The sequence below is a fragment of the Mesocricetus auratus genome, unplaced genomic scaffold (assembly GCF_017639785.1).
Source record: "Mesocricetus auratus isolate SY011 unplaced genomic scaffold, BCM_Maur_2.0 Super-Scaffold_6730, whole genome shotgun sequence".
Classification (NCBI taxonomy): domain Eukaryota; kingdom Metazoa; phylum Chordata; class Mammalia; order Rodentia; family Cricetidae; genus Mesocricetus; species Mesocricetus auratus.
The window spans coordinates 112,569,575-112,586,416 of record NW_024429184.1 but is presented as its reverse complement, the minus strand read 5'-3'; the positions used below and the strand labels follow the sequence as shown (position 1 = coordinate 112,586,416).

Genomic DNA, 16,842 nt, shown 5'->3' with positions numbered 1-16,842 from the left:
CCATCCGTCTATCAATTTTGTGTGTGTATAAGTGCCACAGCACGCACTTGGAGGCCAGAGGACAACTTTGTGGGTCATGGAGATTGGAGTCAGGTCAGCAGCAGGCCTTTACTCATTGAACCATCTCACCAGCCCTGTTTTTGCCTTTCTTTTTCCCTTTTCCTTCCCTTCCTTCCTTCCTTCCTTCCTTCCTTCCTTCCTTCCTTCCTTCCTTCCTTCCTTTCTTCCTTTCTGTCTCTTTCTATTGATCTGTCTTTCAAATTATGAAAGTAATACATGTGAGAATACAAAAAGACTATGAAGAAAGTTGTTTATAAAAGGTTTTGAAGAGTCTAATTTATTACCTTAAAGTTATACATAACAGTCAAAAAGAGTTAACAGATTTATCTATTCTTTTTTCATTTCTTTTTTTTTTTTTCCCTTTTAGTTTTTCAGAGACAGGGTTTCCCTGTGTAGCTTTGGAGGCTGTCCTGGAACTAGCTCTTGTAGACCAGTCTGGTCTCCAACTCACAGAGATCAGCTTCCTCTGCCTCCCAAGTGCTGGGATCAAAGACGTGTGCCATTACTGTCCAGCTAGTTTTATCTATTCTTATGACTTTGTTTCTTTGTTGATAGGGACTCATATAGCACAGGGTATCCTTGAACTTTTCATGTATTGGGGGATGACCTTATACTTCTGTAAACTTCTGGTCTTCTTGCCTCTATCTCTGAAGTATTGGGATTACAGGCATAAACCACTAAGCCTAGCTTACTATTGATTAAACCCAGGATTTTCTACATACTGGGCAAACACATCTCCAAATCTATTTTTAATTTAAACATTTTTATTTCATGTGTATGGGTGTTTTGCTTGCATGTAAGTCCATGTACTGTGTGCATGCCTGGTGTCTGTGTTGGCCACTAGAGGGCACCAGATACCTTGGAACTCAGTTATGGATGTTGTAAGCCAGTTGTGGATGGTAGTGAACTGCCATGGGGTTTCTGGAACCAAACCTGGGTCCTCTGTAAGAGCAGCAAGCAAACTCCCTTTTGAGCCATTTATCTAGGATCCCCTCCCTGCTGTTGTGTTATTTATTTATCATTTGGTGGGGTTATCACTCTAGTACAGGCTGCCCTAGAACTCACTAAGTAGTCTAGTCTGGTGACCCTCCCACCCAGCCTTCTGATTACAGTATTACAGGTATGAATCACCATGTTCCACTTCAGCTAGCAGTTTTACCATTAAAAAAAAAGGTTGCTTATAAAAGTAGTGTAAAGGAGTTGTCTGAGATGCTTTCTAAGATACAAATAGTTTGCATTTTAGAAAAGTAAGATGTGTCTTAATTACATTATCAGCAGAGCCCGTGTGATGCCTTCGAAATACCCAACCCTTCCTTATATTGGGAATTGAACCATCAGGGCAAGTCCTTTGCCACTGAACAGTACCTACTTAGGTGTTTGTTAGGGCAAGACCAATGAAAGTTACTTAAATTTAATTATAGTAAAGTTAGAAATATTTTGATATTTGTGTTTTCAGCAAAACTACTCATGTCTCTCATTCTGTTTGAAGAAGTTTCAAATAGGCCAGAACACAGAGTTGAATCAAACACAGATACTGATTTCAACCCATTCAGATATATCTAATTCCGCCTTTGTGTGGGTAGTGCATGCTACTAACATGTATGCTGTACTATGAGATTATTTCTTCCTATTCTACATAGGCTTCTTTCCCACCTATAGTACACAGTTTGTCCTTTCAGTTTCTTTGAACAGATGACCATATTAAGTATTAGTTATATCTTTCAGATTTGTATTCTTAGTAGGTCAAGAGAAACTTTGTAATCTCCTTTTTGATAATTTGTTAGTCCCTTGCTTATAGGAACTTTGTTTCTAATCTTTTGTTCTTAAGCAACAAAATCTTACATTTATATCATCTACACACATGCAATTATGTTTAAAGGATTTAAAAAGAAACAAAACCTCTAGAAGTGAGGTCCCTTAAGGTAAGTCTTTTTTTTAAACATCTGACAACAGTGTTAGAGATCCCTTGTTTTTCTAAAGCATTGGCAACAGTGTTTATCCTTTCCATTTTTGTTTGTATAACATTTAAATATTTTTTTTCTCTTTAGAGACTTCAGGTTTTGTGGATAAGCTATTTGAATGTCTCTATACTAAAAACTACCTTCCACCATTGGAACCAGTTAAACCTGAGCCAAAATCACTAGTCCAAGAAAAAGAAGAAATTAAAGAAGAGGTAATACAATTCTTAGATTTTGTTACCAGGATTCTTAATTGCAAGTTGAAATTATTCTTGTTTCTTTGTGGGATTTCCTTTTTTGTTGTTGTTTTTGTTTTGTTTTTGAGACAGGGTCTTACTTTGTAGCACTGACTGGTCTTGAACTTCATAGAAATCCACCTGCCTCTGCTTCCAGTGTTGGGGTTAAAGGTGTTGCTACCACACCCATAATGAAACATTTTTTTTTTAAAGCAGGGTTTCTCTCTACACCTAGAAGTGGATTTTCTTAGCTATGCTACAAACAAGCAAGCCCTAGTAATCCTTTACTTTTCAGAGTTGGGTTACAGATGTGAGCAGGATGCCTCTCTCTTGTGGGTGCCAGCATCTGAACTCAGGTCCTTGTAGTTAAACAGCAAGCATTATTCTTTTTCAGCCTTCAGAGAAATCCAGTGATTTCTAAAAAAGGGAAATTTGGTTACATACAGAGGCTTGAATGAAAGTAAAGTATTAAGGAAACTTCAAAATAAATCATTAGGTAACATGCCATTACATATACAGAGAAATTATCCTTTTTTTTTTTTTTTCTCGAGACAGGTTTTCTCTGTGTAACTTTGGAGCCTGTTCTGGCACTTGCTCTGTAGACCAGGCTGGCCTCGAACTCACAGAGATCTGCCTGCCTCTGCCTCCTGAGTGCTGGGATTAAAGGTGTGCATCACTACCTCCTGGCTAACTCTTTTTTTTTAATAATTTATTTTTATTTATTATGTATACAGTGTTCTGTGTGCATGTATCCCTGCAGGCCAGAAGAGGCACCAGATCTCATTATAGATGGTTGGGAGCTACCATGTGGTTGCTGGGAATTGAACTCAGGATCTCTGGAAGAGCAGTCAGTGCTCTTAACTTCTGAGCCATCTCTCCAGCCCCCTGGCTAACTCTTTTAACCACATGTCAACATTGGAAAAATAAGTGGAAATATTGTTAAAGTATGAAAACATGATTAAAGATACTGAGCTAAGGGACTAGAAAGATGGATCGTAGTTAAGAGGTTAAGAGTACATATTGTTCTTGCAGAGGTCTTGCTTTTGGTCTCTGTGGGCACCTGCATTCATTTGTACATACCCACTCCCACAACTTAATTTAAAAAGATACAACCAAATGGCTTGCTTGAACCAATATGGAAACATTATAGCTTTCATTTATAGTTCCTTTCCTATATAAATTAAGCAATATTTGATAAGAATGTAGAAAAGAGGTTTTTTGTTTTTGTTTTTCAAGACAGGGTTTGTCTGTGTAGCCCTGGCTGTCCTAGAATTTGCTGTGTAGATCAGACCGGCCTCAAACTCAGAGATCCAGTGTTGTGATCAAATGCATGTGCCATCACTGCCTGGCTGTAGGATAAGTAAATTTTTGAGATAGGGTCTCATATATCCTAGGTTGGTCTCAACTCACTATGTGGCCAAGGATAGCCTTGAACTTCTGCTCCTTTTGTCTCCACCTCCAGAGTGCTGCTGTCATCAGCATGTGTCACTGTACCCAGTTACAGGATAAACTAGGGCCTTGTATATGCCAGGCAAGCACACTCTGAGCTACATTTTTAGCACATATCTTTATTTCAATTAAACTTTGAGTCCTCCGTGTTGAAGGAGAACTCATAGAGGTCCTTCTGCCTCTGCCTCCGAAGTGCTGGGATTAAAGGAATGTATCACCACTTCCCAGCTGGAAAAAAGATTTGTATGTACAAATAAATATAGGTAGTGTTTAGTCCAGTGCCAGGAACAGAAATATTTTCCAACTTTTTAAAGAAATCTTTGTTTTTATTTTATCAGCTGTAGAGTTGGCTTAGTGGTTAAGAACACGTTTTCTTGCAGAGGACCTGGGTTTGATTCCCACCATCCACATGATAGTTCACAGTCATCTGTAACTCCAGTTCCAGGATGCATGCACATGATGCACAGACATAAATCTAAAAAATGATTTATTTTTATTTTGTGTATGTGAGTATATGCCTGCATGTATGTCTGTGTACCATATGCATACCTGGTGACCATGGAGGCTAGAAGAGGGTATTGGGTCCTGTGCTGGCTAGTTTACTGTTAACCTACACAGGCTAGAGTCACTGGAGAGGTTGAAAAATGCCTCTATAAAGTCCAGCTGTAAGGCAAGTCTGTAGGGCATTTTCTTAATTAGCGATGGTGGAGAAGAGCCCAGCCCATTGTGGGATGGTCCACCCCTGGGATGGTGGTCCTAAATTCTATAAGAAGGCAGGCTGAGCAATCCATGATGAACACGCTAGTAAGTAGCACTCATTCGTAGCCTCTGCATCAGTCCCTCCCTTTAGGTTCCTGCCCTGACTTCCTTCCTTGATATACTAGGATGTGGAAGTGTAAATCAAATAAACCTTTTCCTCCCCAAGTTGCTTTTGTTCATGGTGTTTCGTCACAGCAATAGTACTCTGAACTAAGATGGATTCCCTGGAACCAGAGTTATAGACAGTTGTAAGCTGCCATGAGTTCTGGCATCTGAACCTGGGTTCTCTGCAAGAGCAGCATGTGCTCTTAACTGCTGAGCTGTCTCTCTAACTTCCATTTACCATCTTTTAAAATTTACTTTATCCTACAGACAAAATGACTTAAAGGTCTTTTTTTAAGACAGGGTTTCTCTGTAGCTTTGGAGGCTGTCCTGGAACTCACTTTGTAGACCAGGCTGGCCTCGAACTCACAGAGATCCGCTTGCCTCTGCCTCCCGAGTGCTGGGATTAAAGGCGTGCGCCACCAACGCCCGGCTCCAACTTTTATTTTTTAAAGCAGGGTCTCATGCAGCCCAAAGTGGCCTTGAATACCTGACCTGTCTGCCTCCACTTCCCAAGTGCTAGGCTGTAAGGTATGTATGCTGAGCCTGCCTCATAAGTCTTTAAAGGAGGCTAGTGAGGTTTTCGATTTGTCTTTTCAGGTAGGAAAAATGGAGACCTTCCTCGCATGTGGTATAGGAATTTTTCTTTGGTACTTTATAGTGCATAATTTATGATATTTGGTATAGGTTAAATATTTTATAACCAATTTTTAAATGACAGGTAGTCTTTTTCTGTAGTCATAGCAGGTATTCACTGACTTATGAGAATCTTTTCAGTTACACTTGGTTTGAATATTAACAAAAGTGAGACTGGGGGCTGAAGAGATGATGGCTAGTTGATAGAGCTTTGCCATTCTTCATCAACTCCCCAGCCCATGGTAGACGGTACAAACACCTGCAACTCCAGCTCTAGGGAATCTTCTACCCTCTAGCCTCTCCAGGCACCATCCACTCATATGGTACATATTCATATATGCAGGAACTCGTGCAAAAACAAGTCTTTAAAAATTCTATTATCCTGTTTTAAAAGAACAGTTTTAAAACATAATTACAAGGTTCCATTTGTAGTGTCTTTGTAATCCTAATTGTGAAAATTGAAAAAAATGGATAATATGAGCTTAGCTCCAGAGCTCTCCTGAATGACAGTTGTCTGGCATTTCTTTTTCCTAAGATTTTATATTTGAATCAGCTGTACTTACCGGTATGTGTAAACAATAGTCCATACAGACACACATAAATGTAATGGTTTAATTCCTGATCTGCTCAGTTGCTGTTTTTGCAGCTTGCAACTGGCTCTAGGACTAGCCATCTTGACTCTCTGAGCCTCAGCTGCATTGTACTGCCAGTTGCTTTTATAATTAGATTATTGGCCACGGGGGAAAAAGATAAGATCATCTGGACCACTGACAAAGCTCATCCTGATGCTGAAAAACAACAGAAGGTGTATGCTATAGTTTATGCTGCACACATTTGATCCTTTTTATCAAAACTTTCCCAAGATTTTATTTTGTAAATATATACTATTTGTTCTGTGGGGTTATTATTATCTAGAGTCAACTTGTTACTTCTCAGTGAGTAATGCATCATTTGTGTTCTTTGTTCACTACTGGAGGAAATGGACTTATGAATCCAGTTGGATGACTATGTAGTCTCTGCTGCCATACATGTTGTGGCCGCTATTATTATGCTATATGCATTTTATTTTATTTTTTTAAAGATGTACTTATTTATTACATATAGTGTTCTGTCTGCATATATGCTTACAGGCCAGAAGAGGGCACCAGATCTCATTGTGGATGGTTGTGAGCTGGGAATTGAACTCAGGACCTCTGGAAGAGCAGCCAATGCTCTTAGCGGCTGAGCCATCTCTCTAGCCCTGCTATCTGCATTTTATTACATTATTCCTTCTGGGCCATTCACTCATTTCTTGATTTGGATATTACTTAATACATAAGGAGCTTCTCCATTATTTGGGAATTTGTTTAGTTCTTACAAATTTGATTCATTTGTATGTGGTACTGAGGATCAAACTCAAGGCCTTGTGTTCGGTCTGCAGGCATTTTGCTACTGAGCTAGGCCCCAAGCTTCCCAACTTATTATTTTATTTTTTGTTAATTTTGAGGCTGTCTTGAATTCATGATCCTTCTGTCTTAGTCTCCAGAATGCTCTATAAGATTGCTTTTGCATGTTAGCATACCTGGCCCAAACTAACTTATTTATTTACTGTGATTTTGAGGCAGGGTCTTGCTGTGTAGACTGGGCTGACTTCCGGCTCACAGTGGCTCTGCTTTCCCAGAGCTGAGGTTAAAGGATTGCACAACTACCCCAGCCCAAACTTAATTTTTATTTGTTTATTTATTTCATAGTTTTGGTGTTTTGAGGTAGGGTCTCTTTGTAGTCCCAGCTGTTCTGGATCTTGATATATAAACCAGTCCAGCCTTGAATACACAGAAATCTGTCCCGTCGTCTCCCCCCCCAGTGCTGGGATTAAAGGTGTGAGCCACCATTCCTGGTTTTATTGTATTTTGGAATTAAGAAGTATGGTACTTAATGATTGGTAGTTTTCCTGCCTCAGTTGAGAGAACACCATATTTATCTCTTCTTACACTATAGTTATCTACTATAAGTTAATTCAAAGTTGGCATGCTGTTTTTAAAAAAAAAATTACGTTTTTTTTTTTCTTTTTAAGACAAAGCCTTGCTATTTAGCTCTTGGAGCCTGCAACTCGTTATGTTGGTAGTCTAGCCTTATCCTTATGGCAGTCCTCCTGCCTCAGCCCTGCCAAATGTGGAAATGACAAGTATGAGCTATCATACCTTACTTATTTTCTTTCTTTCTTTTTCTTTTTCTTTTTTTTTAAAGAAAGGGTCTTGCTTATAGGCCAGGATGGCCTCAAATGTAACAATCCTTTCGCTTCAGTCATGTGATTGTACTGCCATAGTCAGCTAATATGTCCTGTTTTGAATTAATGTGAGCCTACTTTTTACTTTCCCTATTCTCTGACATTTTTTGGCTTAAAACAGTATTTTAAGTATGTATGTAATTGTCTGTTCAATAAATGATATAGCTTGAATATTTATATTTGTTTTTGAGAGGAGTAGTAGGTTTTCTTTTTTGAGACAGGGTCTCAGGTACTCTAAGAATGCCCCACTTTTACCTCTCAGGTATGTGGGACCATACTTGGTTCAGGCCACAGCATTCAGTATGTTTATACCTTTTCTTATACTAGAAAGATTTATCAGTTATCTGACTTTTGTACCTTATAGGGAAACTGATCTTTTTGGGGTGGGTGTTTTCGAGACAGGGATTCTCTGTGTAACCCTGGCTGCCCTGGAGCTCACTCTGTATAACACACTGACCTTGAATTTATAAGTATCTACCTTCCTTTGTCTCCTTGGTGCTGGGATTAAAGGTGTGTGCCACCACTGCCCATGGAGGAACTGATCTTATTTTTAACAAATCTCACAGGTATTTCAAGAGCCAGCAGAAGAAGAACGAGATGGTAGAAAGAAGAAATATCCTAGTCCTCAGAAGAGTCGCTCAGAATCCAGTGAACGAAGGTTTGTATTTGTCTCTGAATAGTAAGGTACTGAAAGCCACTTTCAGTATGCAAAGTTAGTTACATAGCATCTATGTCTGTGTCCCAACACCCTTTCTAAAGTACTAAGGGTAAGAGTGTTGCCTTCTCTCTGTTCTGTCTTTGCTGTTGTCTTAGCTTCTGTATCTAAAAAACAGTCATTATTTGCTTTTCCCAAGAGCTCGGGTGGGAGCAGTCTCCTTAGAGAATTATAATGAAATGTTCCATTTGTTTAGGGGTGCTCCATATTAAAATTATCCATGCTGGCATATGCCAAAAGGGTACAGTTTGGCATGTGTTCACCTTTGATCACAAAATGGTCTTTGTTTAGGAAGACTTATTTGAACATTTCCCCCTTTCTCCTTCTGATTTCTGTCTTCTCCCCTACTTTCCTCATACTTCTGGGTTTACCTCTGTATTTCTCCCTACCCTGTGTACTTGAAGTGGGAAAACCCTTTACCCTTTTAATAATGGTTAGAAGAGTTAGTGGTAGTCTTGAGGCATTGTAAAATAGACATTATGAATTGTGACATAGAGAGAGTATTTTATCTCTGGACTTATGCACAGATTTCATTTCTAGAGTTTACGTATGGCTTTTATATCTGTGTACTATAGGACACGTGAGAAGAAAAGAGAAGATGGCAAGTGGAGAGACTATGAGCGGTACTACGAGCGGAACGAGCTGTATCGGGAGAAGTACGACTGGAGAAGGGGCAGGAGCAAGAGCAGGAGTAAGAGCCGAGGCTTGAGTCGGAGTAGGAGCCGCAGCAGGGGCCGCAGCAAAGACAGAGATGCAAACAGGAATGTTGGTGAGTAGACAGCAGCCTGGGAAAGCTTGCTTGACAGGTGAGAGAAATGGGAAAACTAGAATTGCCTTCAAAAACTGGACATTGATCTTACAAAGACAGTGCTAATCTCATATATCCTTGAAATTAAGGCAGTTGTTTAAAAGTTAATCCTGTTATTATAGAGTATATCAAGATTTAAATCATTTTTATAGTTGATACAAATGCCTTTTTAATTAGTGACAACAGCACTTACGTAAAAAGGTTGCCTTCTTTTGTTTTCCCTGAAAGTAATTGAATTGACTTGCTATAGGTTGCCCAGTGTTTATAAAAAAGAAAAATCCAAAATGTCAGTGGAAAAACTGACCCGTATTCTGTCAGTGTACTTGTTGATACTGTAAAACATTGTCTTTCACAAGTCTGTTGAGATATGTTCTTGTTTTTTTTTTGTTTGCTTGTTTGCTGTTTTATAATAATTTTTTTTAAGTTAACTTTTTACACATATTACTCCCAGCTCCCTCTCCCTCCCCAAGATATGTTCCTGTTTTTAGAATATACTGCTAGTGAATGCGTTTAAGCTTGTGGATGTCTCAGTAAGCATAGGCTAATGTTCTCAGCATTGTTGTTGTGAGCAAGTGTAGCTTAGGCATGTAAACATGTGACCTCTCTTGTTTCTTTCTGTCTCTAAAACAGAGCACAGGGAAAGATCAAAGTTTAAGAGTGAAAGGAATGACCTGGAGAGCTCCTATGTGCCTGTGTCTGCTCCACCTCCAAACTCTTGTGAGCAGTACTCCTCTGGGGCGCAGTCCATTCCCAGCACTGTCACTGTGATTGCGCCTGCTCACCACTCTGAAAACACAACCGAGAGCTGGTCTAATTACTATAACAATCATAGCTCTTCCAATTCTTTTGGTCGAAACCCACCACCAAAGAGGCGCTGCAGAGATTATGATGGTAAAGATGGCCTTCTCTTTTGTATGTGCTGTTCCCACCTAGGAAAGGAAGTGTTGCAGGCAACTTGCATTCTTTTTTTTTTAATGTGATTACTACTGTTTTCTTCATGCACCATGTAATGTTTATCACTTACAGTGTCCTGAAAATAACTCCATACTGACATGTAAAGAACTTCCTCAAGTGTTTTTTGAGGCACTTACTTAGTATTCTATATGTATGAAAATATGTTCAACCCATTTATCATAAATATGCACTTAGTACCTTTTCAGCATTTTCAGTTAGAAGCAGTTCTACAATAAATAGCCTTGTGTACCCTGCCTAGTAGAAATTTAGTGTTAAAATATTGTTTAAATTGTGTAAACTGATGCATACTATACATACTTACAGCATACAGCAAGAATTCAGTAGATCTATACTGTATGTAGTAATCCAATCAGAGTAACTAACATGTTTATAACATCAAACTTAGTTTTTGGTGTTGGGAACATTCATGATCTTCTCTACCAACTATTTTAAAAATAAATTTTAGAACATTGTAAGTCATTTCTTCTATCTACTTGAGTATTTTAAGTTTAAACCATATATAGCAAGAATGGTTGCTTTAAAATAATATTATGAAACAGATCACTGAAATGAGATTATTAGTTCAAGGCTTTTATTCCTTCCTATCCAACATTTGATAAATGGATATTTGGTAAAATATCTTGTTTTCATTATTTTAAAAAAAACTTCTTTTTTTAAATGACAGTCTTAGTATATAGCCCAGGCATGCCTCAAATGTGCATGTACCTCAGGCTGGCCTCAAACTTGCAATCCTCCTGCCTCAGCCTCTAGATTGCTAAGATTACAGGAGTCACCACCACACCTGTTTCTTATAAAAATTTAACAACCTGGTTAATCTAATAGTAGCTGTTTAGTATCCTATTTGATCCTGCTGTTGTAAAATTTCAATAGGTCTACTGCCATAGAGAATAGAGAATATGCGTGCCTCAAGGTTATGTGGTCACTCACAGGCCAGCCCTATGGAGATTTTCTACTTGTTAGAAAAAGACTACAATGTAAATTAGGATGTTGAGTTTTCTGGAATTTGTTTTATTCTTTGAACTCTAAGTAGATCGTAATAAGGCTTTTGTTTTTGTTTTTTTAATTTTAATTCTTACAGAAAGAGGATTTTGTGTACTTGGTGACCTTTGTCAGTTTGATCATGGGAATGATCCTCTAGTTGTTGATGAAGTTGCTCTGCCAAGTATGATCCCCTTCCCACCCCCTCCTCCTGGGCTTCCTCCTCCACCACCTCCCGGAATGTTAATGCCTCCAATGCCAGGCCCAGGCCCAGGCCCTGGTCCCGGCCCTGGTCCTGGTCCCGGCCCAGGCCCAGGCCCTGGCCATAGTATGAGACTTCCTGTTCCTCAAGGACATGGCCAGCCTCCACCTTCTGTTGTGCTTCCCATACCAAGTAAGTATGTGCTGGTTGCATCTTGTTTTGTTGATGGGTTGTATTTAGAAGAACCTCATCCCTTTGCTAACTATTAAAATGTTTGAAAACAGTAATGGAATAAACTATACTCCCATAGTTAAGATGCTCTTACTTTCTGCCGTTCTTTACTGTACCTGCAGTGTTGCCCTTTGTCTGTAGTAGCCTACCTTTGTTGCCATGGAGATGAAACCTTGTCAGTATCTTAAGATGTTAGCAAAGAAACATACTGGGAGATTTGTGGATTTTCTTAGTATTTAAAGAAAATCTCTTCAAGAATATTAAAATAATGAGATATTTTAGATTGTAGACTCTTCAGAGGATGAATACTAACTTAGGCAGTATTTGTCTAATTGGCCTCAGTGATTATCTATCCATTCAGTCAACTTTAATTCTGTCCCATAGTGTTTTGGGTTGATTTGTTTTTGTGGGAGAAATTCTAAATGCCATGCCATTTTTAACAGTGTGTATTTCCTTGTGGATTTCTTTACTGAAAGAGACTTTATGTTTTTAAAAAAGAATATGCATTTATTGAATCCACCCAAATCAAGAATAAGAAATATTTAAAAATGGCCTTATTTAAGGGCCTGGGAAATGGCTTAGTCAGTAAGAGTACTTGCTGTGCAAGCATGAGGATCTGAGTTCAAATCCCTGGTGTTGACATTAAAAGCCAGATGTGACTGTGTACTTGTAACTCATCTCTGAGGGAGTAGGGCAGAGACAGGAGGATTGCTGGGGTTGTTGCCTGCCAGATAGCTGTAGGTGCAGTGAAAAATCTACAGGGAATAAAGTGGTGAATGACAGAACAAGACAACTGCCGTCTCTCCCGACCTCTGTACACACACATGCACAGACATAAGAAGTATTAGTGGTTGCTAGCAGGGTGTGGTGGCACACACCTGCTACTCGGCACTCTGGAGGCTGAGCAGACAGTTGATGTAAGGTTATGAGTATAGCAAGAGCAGAAATAAGACTAAATTTTTAAAATTCAATTGGAATGAATTATTTACATCCATGTAAAGGTCTAAAAAATATATACTTTCATTTAACATTTCATTATTAAAGAATAGCAGATTATTATCTTAAAAATTATCGCCATTTAATTTAGGCAGTATTTCTCTGTTTTTGGTATAGGACTTCACTCATGCCCCAGCAAGCACTCCCCACTCAGGCTTACCCTCTGCCCCTTCAATTTACTTTGCATCAGGGTCTCACTAAGCTGGCTAGCCTGGCTTTGAGCTGTAGTCCAGGCAGACTTTGAACTTGAGATCTTCTTGCTATATGTAGCCTCCTAGGTAACTGGGATTACAGGTCTGCATCATCTGGTTCTCTCTGTCTTTTTCAGTTCTGGGGATTGAATCCAGGGCTTCTTGCATTCTGGGCAAACTGTCAACCTCTGAGCTATATCCCCAGCACTATTTTTCTTTTCTTTTTTTGGTTTTGGGGTTTTTTGTTGTTGCTGTTGTTGTTTTTCCAAGACAGGGTTTCTCTATAGTTTTGGAGCCTGTCCTGAGAACTCATCTCTAGACCAGGCCAGCCTTGAACTTACAGAGATCCGCCTGCCTCTGCCTCCCAAGTGCTGGGATTAAAGGAGTGTGCCATCACCACCCAGCTATTTTTCTTTTTTTAAAGCACTTTATTTTAGGGCTGTGGTATAGATCAGTGCTACATTGCTTGATTTATGTGTGAGGACCTGATTTTTGTCCCCAGCACCAAAACTCTAATCAAAATAGTTAGGAAAAATAATTTAGCACAATCCTAACTGTGTACCCATTGCTAAGCTTCCCTGTACTAAAGTATACAGCATGTTAAAGTTGGTAACAAGATGGCTGGCAGGTAAAGGTGATTGCTGTGTAAGCCTGTAATCCAGGTTCACTCCTTAGAACACACATAGAAATAGGAGGGAACTGACTCCATAGATTGGTCTTCTGGCTGCCACATGCACACTATGGCTAACCTCCCCTCCATTAGCAATCACAACAACAATCATAAGATGTGCCATTAGGTGGCTCAGCAGATCAAGGAGCTTGCCACCTAACCTGATGACCTGAGTTTGATCGTTGGAATCCATGTAGCAGAAGAGAGAACCAGCTCCCTTAGTTTGTCCTCTGACCTCCATATATATTCTGTACCACGTGACTTACATATGTGAGCACACATACAGAAACACACAAAATAAATTGTTAAAAGTTGGTAATATATAAGGATTTTATTTATGTACAGGTGGTTGTTTTTCAGCTTTGCTTTGTGGGGGACTGTGGTGCTAGGGATTGCACCTTGCAGGGAGGGATCTGTATGCTTTGGGTCCTAGTTTACTTTCTGTTGCTATGATAAAATAGTGACTGAAACTGGGGTTTAGAACTTACAGTCAGGCCATCAATGAGGGGAGCCAAGGCAGAACTGAAGCAGAGACAAAGGAGGAATGCTCTGTACTGACTTGTTCAGCTACATTTCTTATACAACTCAAGACACACAGCTGAGCCCTCCTACTCAATTAGTAATCAAGAACCTTTCCCATAGACATGCCTGCAGACCAGTCTGATGGAGGTGGTTCTTCACTGAGGTTCTCTTCCTGGAGACTAGTTTGTGTAGCATTGACAGAAATTAACAGTATACTAAGCAACTACTTGACTGTTGAGCAACAGCTCTAGCCCTTAACTTAGCAACTCTTAATATTAAATATTGACTGAAGGAGGTCAAGAGGTAGCTTAGCAGTTAAGAGCAGTTGTTACTCTTCCTGAGGATCTGGGTTCAGTTCCTAGTACCCACATGTTCCATAACTCGTTCCAGGGGATCTGATGCCCTCTCCTACTTTTATAAGCACCAGGCACAATTTTATATGATGTGCATACATGCAGACAAAAATATTCATGCATGTAAGTTAATTAAATAAATGATAAAAAGTGATATGAAAATATAGTGTATAACCGAAGCTTAGGAAGAAAACACATAATTTCTACAATATATATTAAATTAATTTTATTCTCTTACACGTTTCTCTTTATTTACCTATTTTAAATTTAATTTGTTATTGGTGTACTGACAGCTGAACTCAGGGTCTTGCAAATCCCAGACACAACCACTGAGCTACATCCTTTCCACCTTTGACCTTCATTTATTTATTTAGAAAAGGGATCGTGAACATCTGATCCTTCTATCTCTACTTTCCAAGAGTTGCAACTGTAAACGTGTGCCATCACACGGGGAATCCAGATCAAAGTTTTGTGCATGCTAAGCAAGCACTCCATCAATGAACTATCTCCAGCCTAGCCCTCTACTTTTTTTGGTGGGGGGATGGCTACAAAATCTCTCTGTATAATCTTGGCTGGCCTGGAATGCCTATATAGACCAGACTGGCCTTGAACTCAGAGATCTACCTACCTCTGCCACTCAGGTGCTGGGATTAAAAGTGCAAGCCACTGTGAACCAGCTTCATTATAATATCTTTGATACTTTCCATTGTATTCACAACTGCAGATTCATGTTTATTGCTCACTTAAGATTAAGCCATCTACTGTTCCTCAAGTTTCTTTCCACCATTCTCATGTCTGCCTGCAGAGGCACCCAGTCCCACTTTGCCTGTTGGAGAACTAGGACTGTCATCAGGATTGTTAAATTGGAATCAATTAGTATCAGTACCCTGCTCTTACTAGTAACTATTAATCTTGTTCTTGTCACTTTTTTTTTTATTCTGCAGGACCTCCCATTTCACAGTCAAGCTTAATAAACAGCCGTGACCAGCCTGGGACAAGTGCAGTGCCCAATCTTGCACCAGTGGGAGCAAGACTACCTCCTCCTTTACCCCAGAACCTCCTTTATACAGTATCAGAGAGTGAGTAAATATCAATTCCAGAAATTCTTAATTCTTTTTAACACATCAGTTTTTCATACATAGGACAGGCGATGGGCAGTAAATGGAGTGCCACCTGCAATTATGACTTTTGGGTCTTGTGGGACAGGGGACAGGATATCTTCCTATGTTCTGATGAAGACTGTGTGTGTAATTTCTGGGGATGCATCCTGTAAAGGATGGCAGTCCAGAGTGGGTGTTGTACAATTCTAGAAACTCAGCATGAGCTGCTTTGAGTGTAATTTCCAGTCCAGTCATACAATTCTGGTCCAAGGCTAGGGTCTTGCATATTGGGCTGTAGCTCTGAGGTGCTATTTCTGCCTGGCCTGGCGTCAGCATGATGTCTGGGGTAGTCTGGGGATTGGAAAGGAGACAGACGGACCCAAAGTGTGTTTTTGGTGGGTTGTCAAGATGGTGGGTAAAGGCAGTTGCCACCAAACCTCAGAACCAGAATTTGATCCCTGGGTCCCATGTGGTGGAAAGAGAGAAAGGACTTTTTGCAAATTGTCCTCTGCTCTTCCACACATGCATTGTGGTGCTGTGTGTGAGTACGCCAAAAATGCTATTTTTGCTGAGCAGTGGTGCACACCTTTAATCCCAGCACTTGGGAGGCAGAGGCAGTTGGATCTCTGTGGGTTTGAAGCTGGCCTGGTCTACAGAGTGAGTTCCAGGACAGTCAGGGCTGTGACACAGAAAATCCCTGTCTCAACCGGGGAGGGAGGTGTGTGTTATTCTTGTAGAATGCATAACTGTACAATTGCATTCGTATTTATGAAGCCAACTATGTCATGACTATTTTAATTTTGTATGCTGATGGGGAAAAGCAAGAAGCCCTCTGCAGCTGTATGCTGGCAGTATAAAGTTTCTTCATAGTAACTACTGCAGTCACATCGTTGAGCTTTTGCTAAAGAAATCTCTACTACCCGTGGCCTGTCTTCTAAGAAGTATAAGAATCAGATAAAATATGTCTAATAGTTGAAGTAAAGATAGAAAACATAAATTAGTATTTTAACACATTTATTTTAAACATTGTTTAATTTTAAAGTGTTTCCTTTTACTTGACCTTTTTAAAAACCAAGTGCTTTGTTGATTTTGTGTTTGTTTTTTGAGACAAGGTTTCTCTGTGTAGTCCTGGCCGTCATAGAACTCACCTTATAGACCAGGCTGTCCTCAAACTTAGGAGATCCACCTTTCCCTGCTTCCCAAGTTTTGGGATTAAAGGTGTGTGCCAACCCAGCTTGATATATTTATATCAAGCTTTGCATATATTTTAAAGTTATTTTTCAGAAATAATTTTTAAAAGTTAATTAAGCCAGGCATGATGGCATATTTCTGTAAATTGAGCACTTGGGAGGTGGAGGCAGGAGTATCAATAGTTCATGGCCAAGCTGGGTAGTGGTGGCACATTCCTTTAATCCCAGCATTTGGGAGGCAGAGGCAGGCAGATAGATCTGTGAGTTCGAGACCAGCCTGGTCTACAAGAGCTAGTTCCAGGACAGGCTCCAAAGCCACACAGGGAAACCCTGTCTCAAAAGAGAAAGAGTTCATGGCCAGTCTCAACCACGTAAGAAGTATGAGACTGCCTTGGGCGACTGAAGCCACTGTCTCAAAAACCAAAAAACAGTCAAAGTGGTTGTT

At 39.7% G+C, this 16,842-nt stretch overlaps 1 protein-coding gene across 4 annotated transcripts in view; it reads left to right on the top strand.

The window, feature by feature from the left end:
- The window catches only part of Rbm27 (RNA binding motif protein 27), a 71,797-nt gene that overhangs the window by 17,009 nt on the left and 37,946 nt on the right, over positions 1-16,842 (top strand). For 3 of the 4 annotated variants that reach the window (XM_005069177.4, XM_021226640.2, XM_005069176.4), the window contains exons 3-8: positions 2,109-2,233; positions 8,033-8,124; positions 8,757-8,950; positions 9,620-9,880; positions 11,043-11,336; positions 15,052-15,186. In XM_005069177.4, the coding sequence (XP_005069234.1) occupies positions 2,109-2,233; positions 8,033-8,124; positions 8,757-8,950; positions 9,620-9,880; positions 11,043-11,336; positions 15,052-15,186 (1,101 nt within the window). The remainder of the gene's footprint in view (positions 1-2,108; positions 2,234-8,032; positions 8,125-8,756; positions 8,951-9,619; positions 9,881-11,042; positions 11,337-15,051; positions 15,187-16,842) is intronic. The other variant, XM_021226639.2, reaches the window with a different exon arrangement.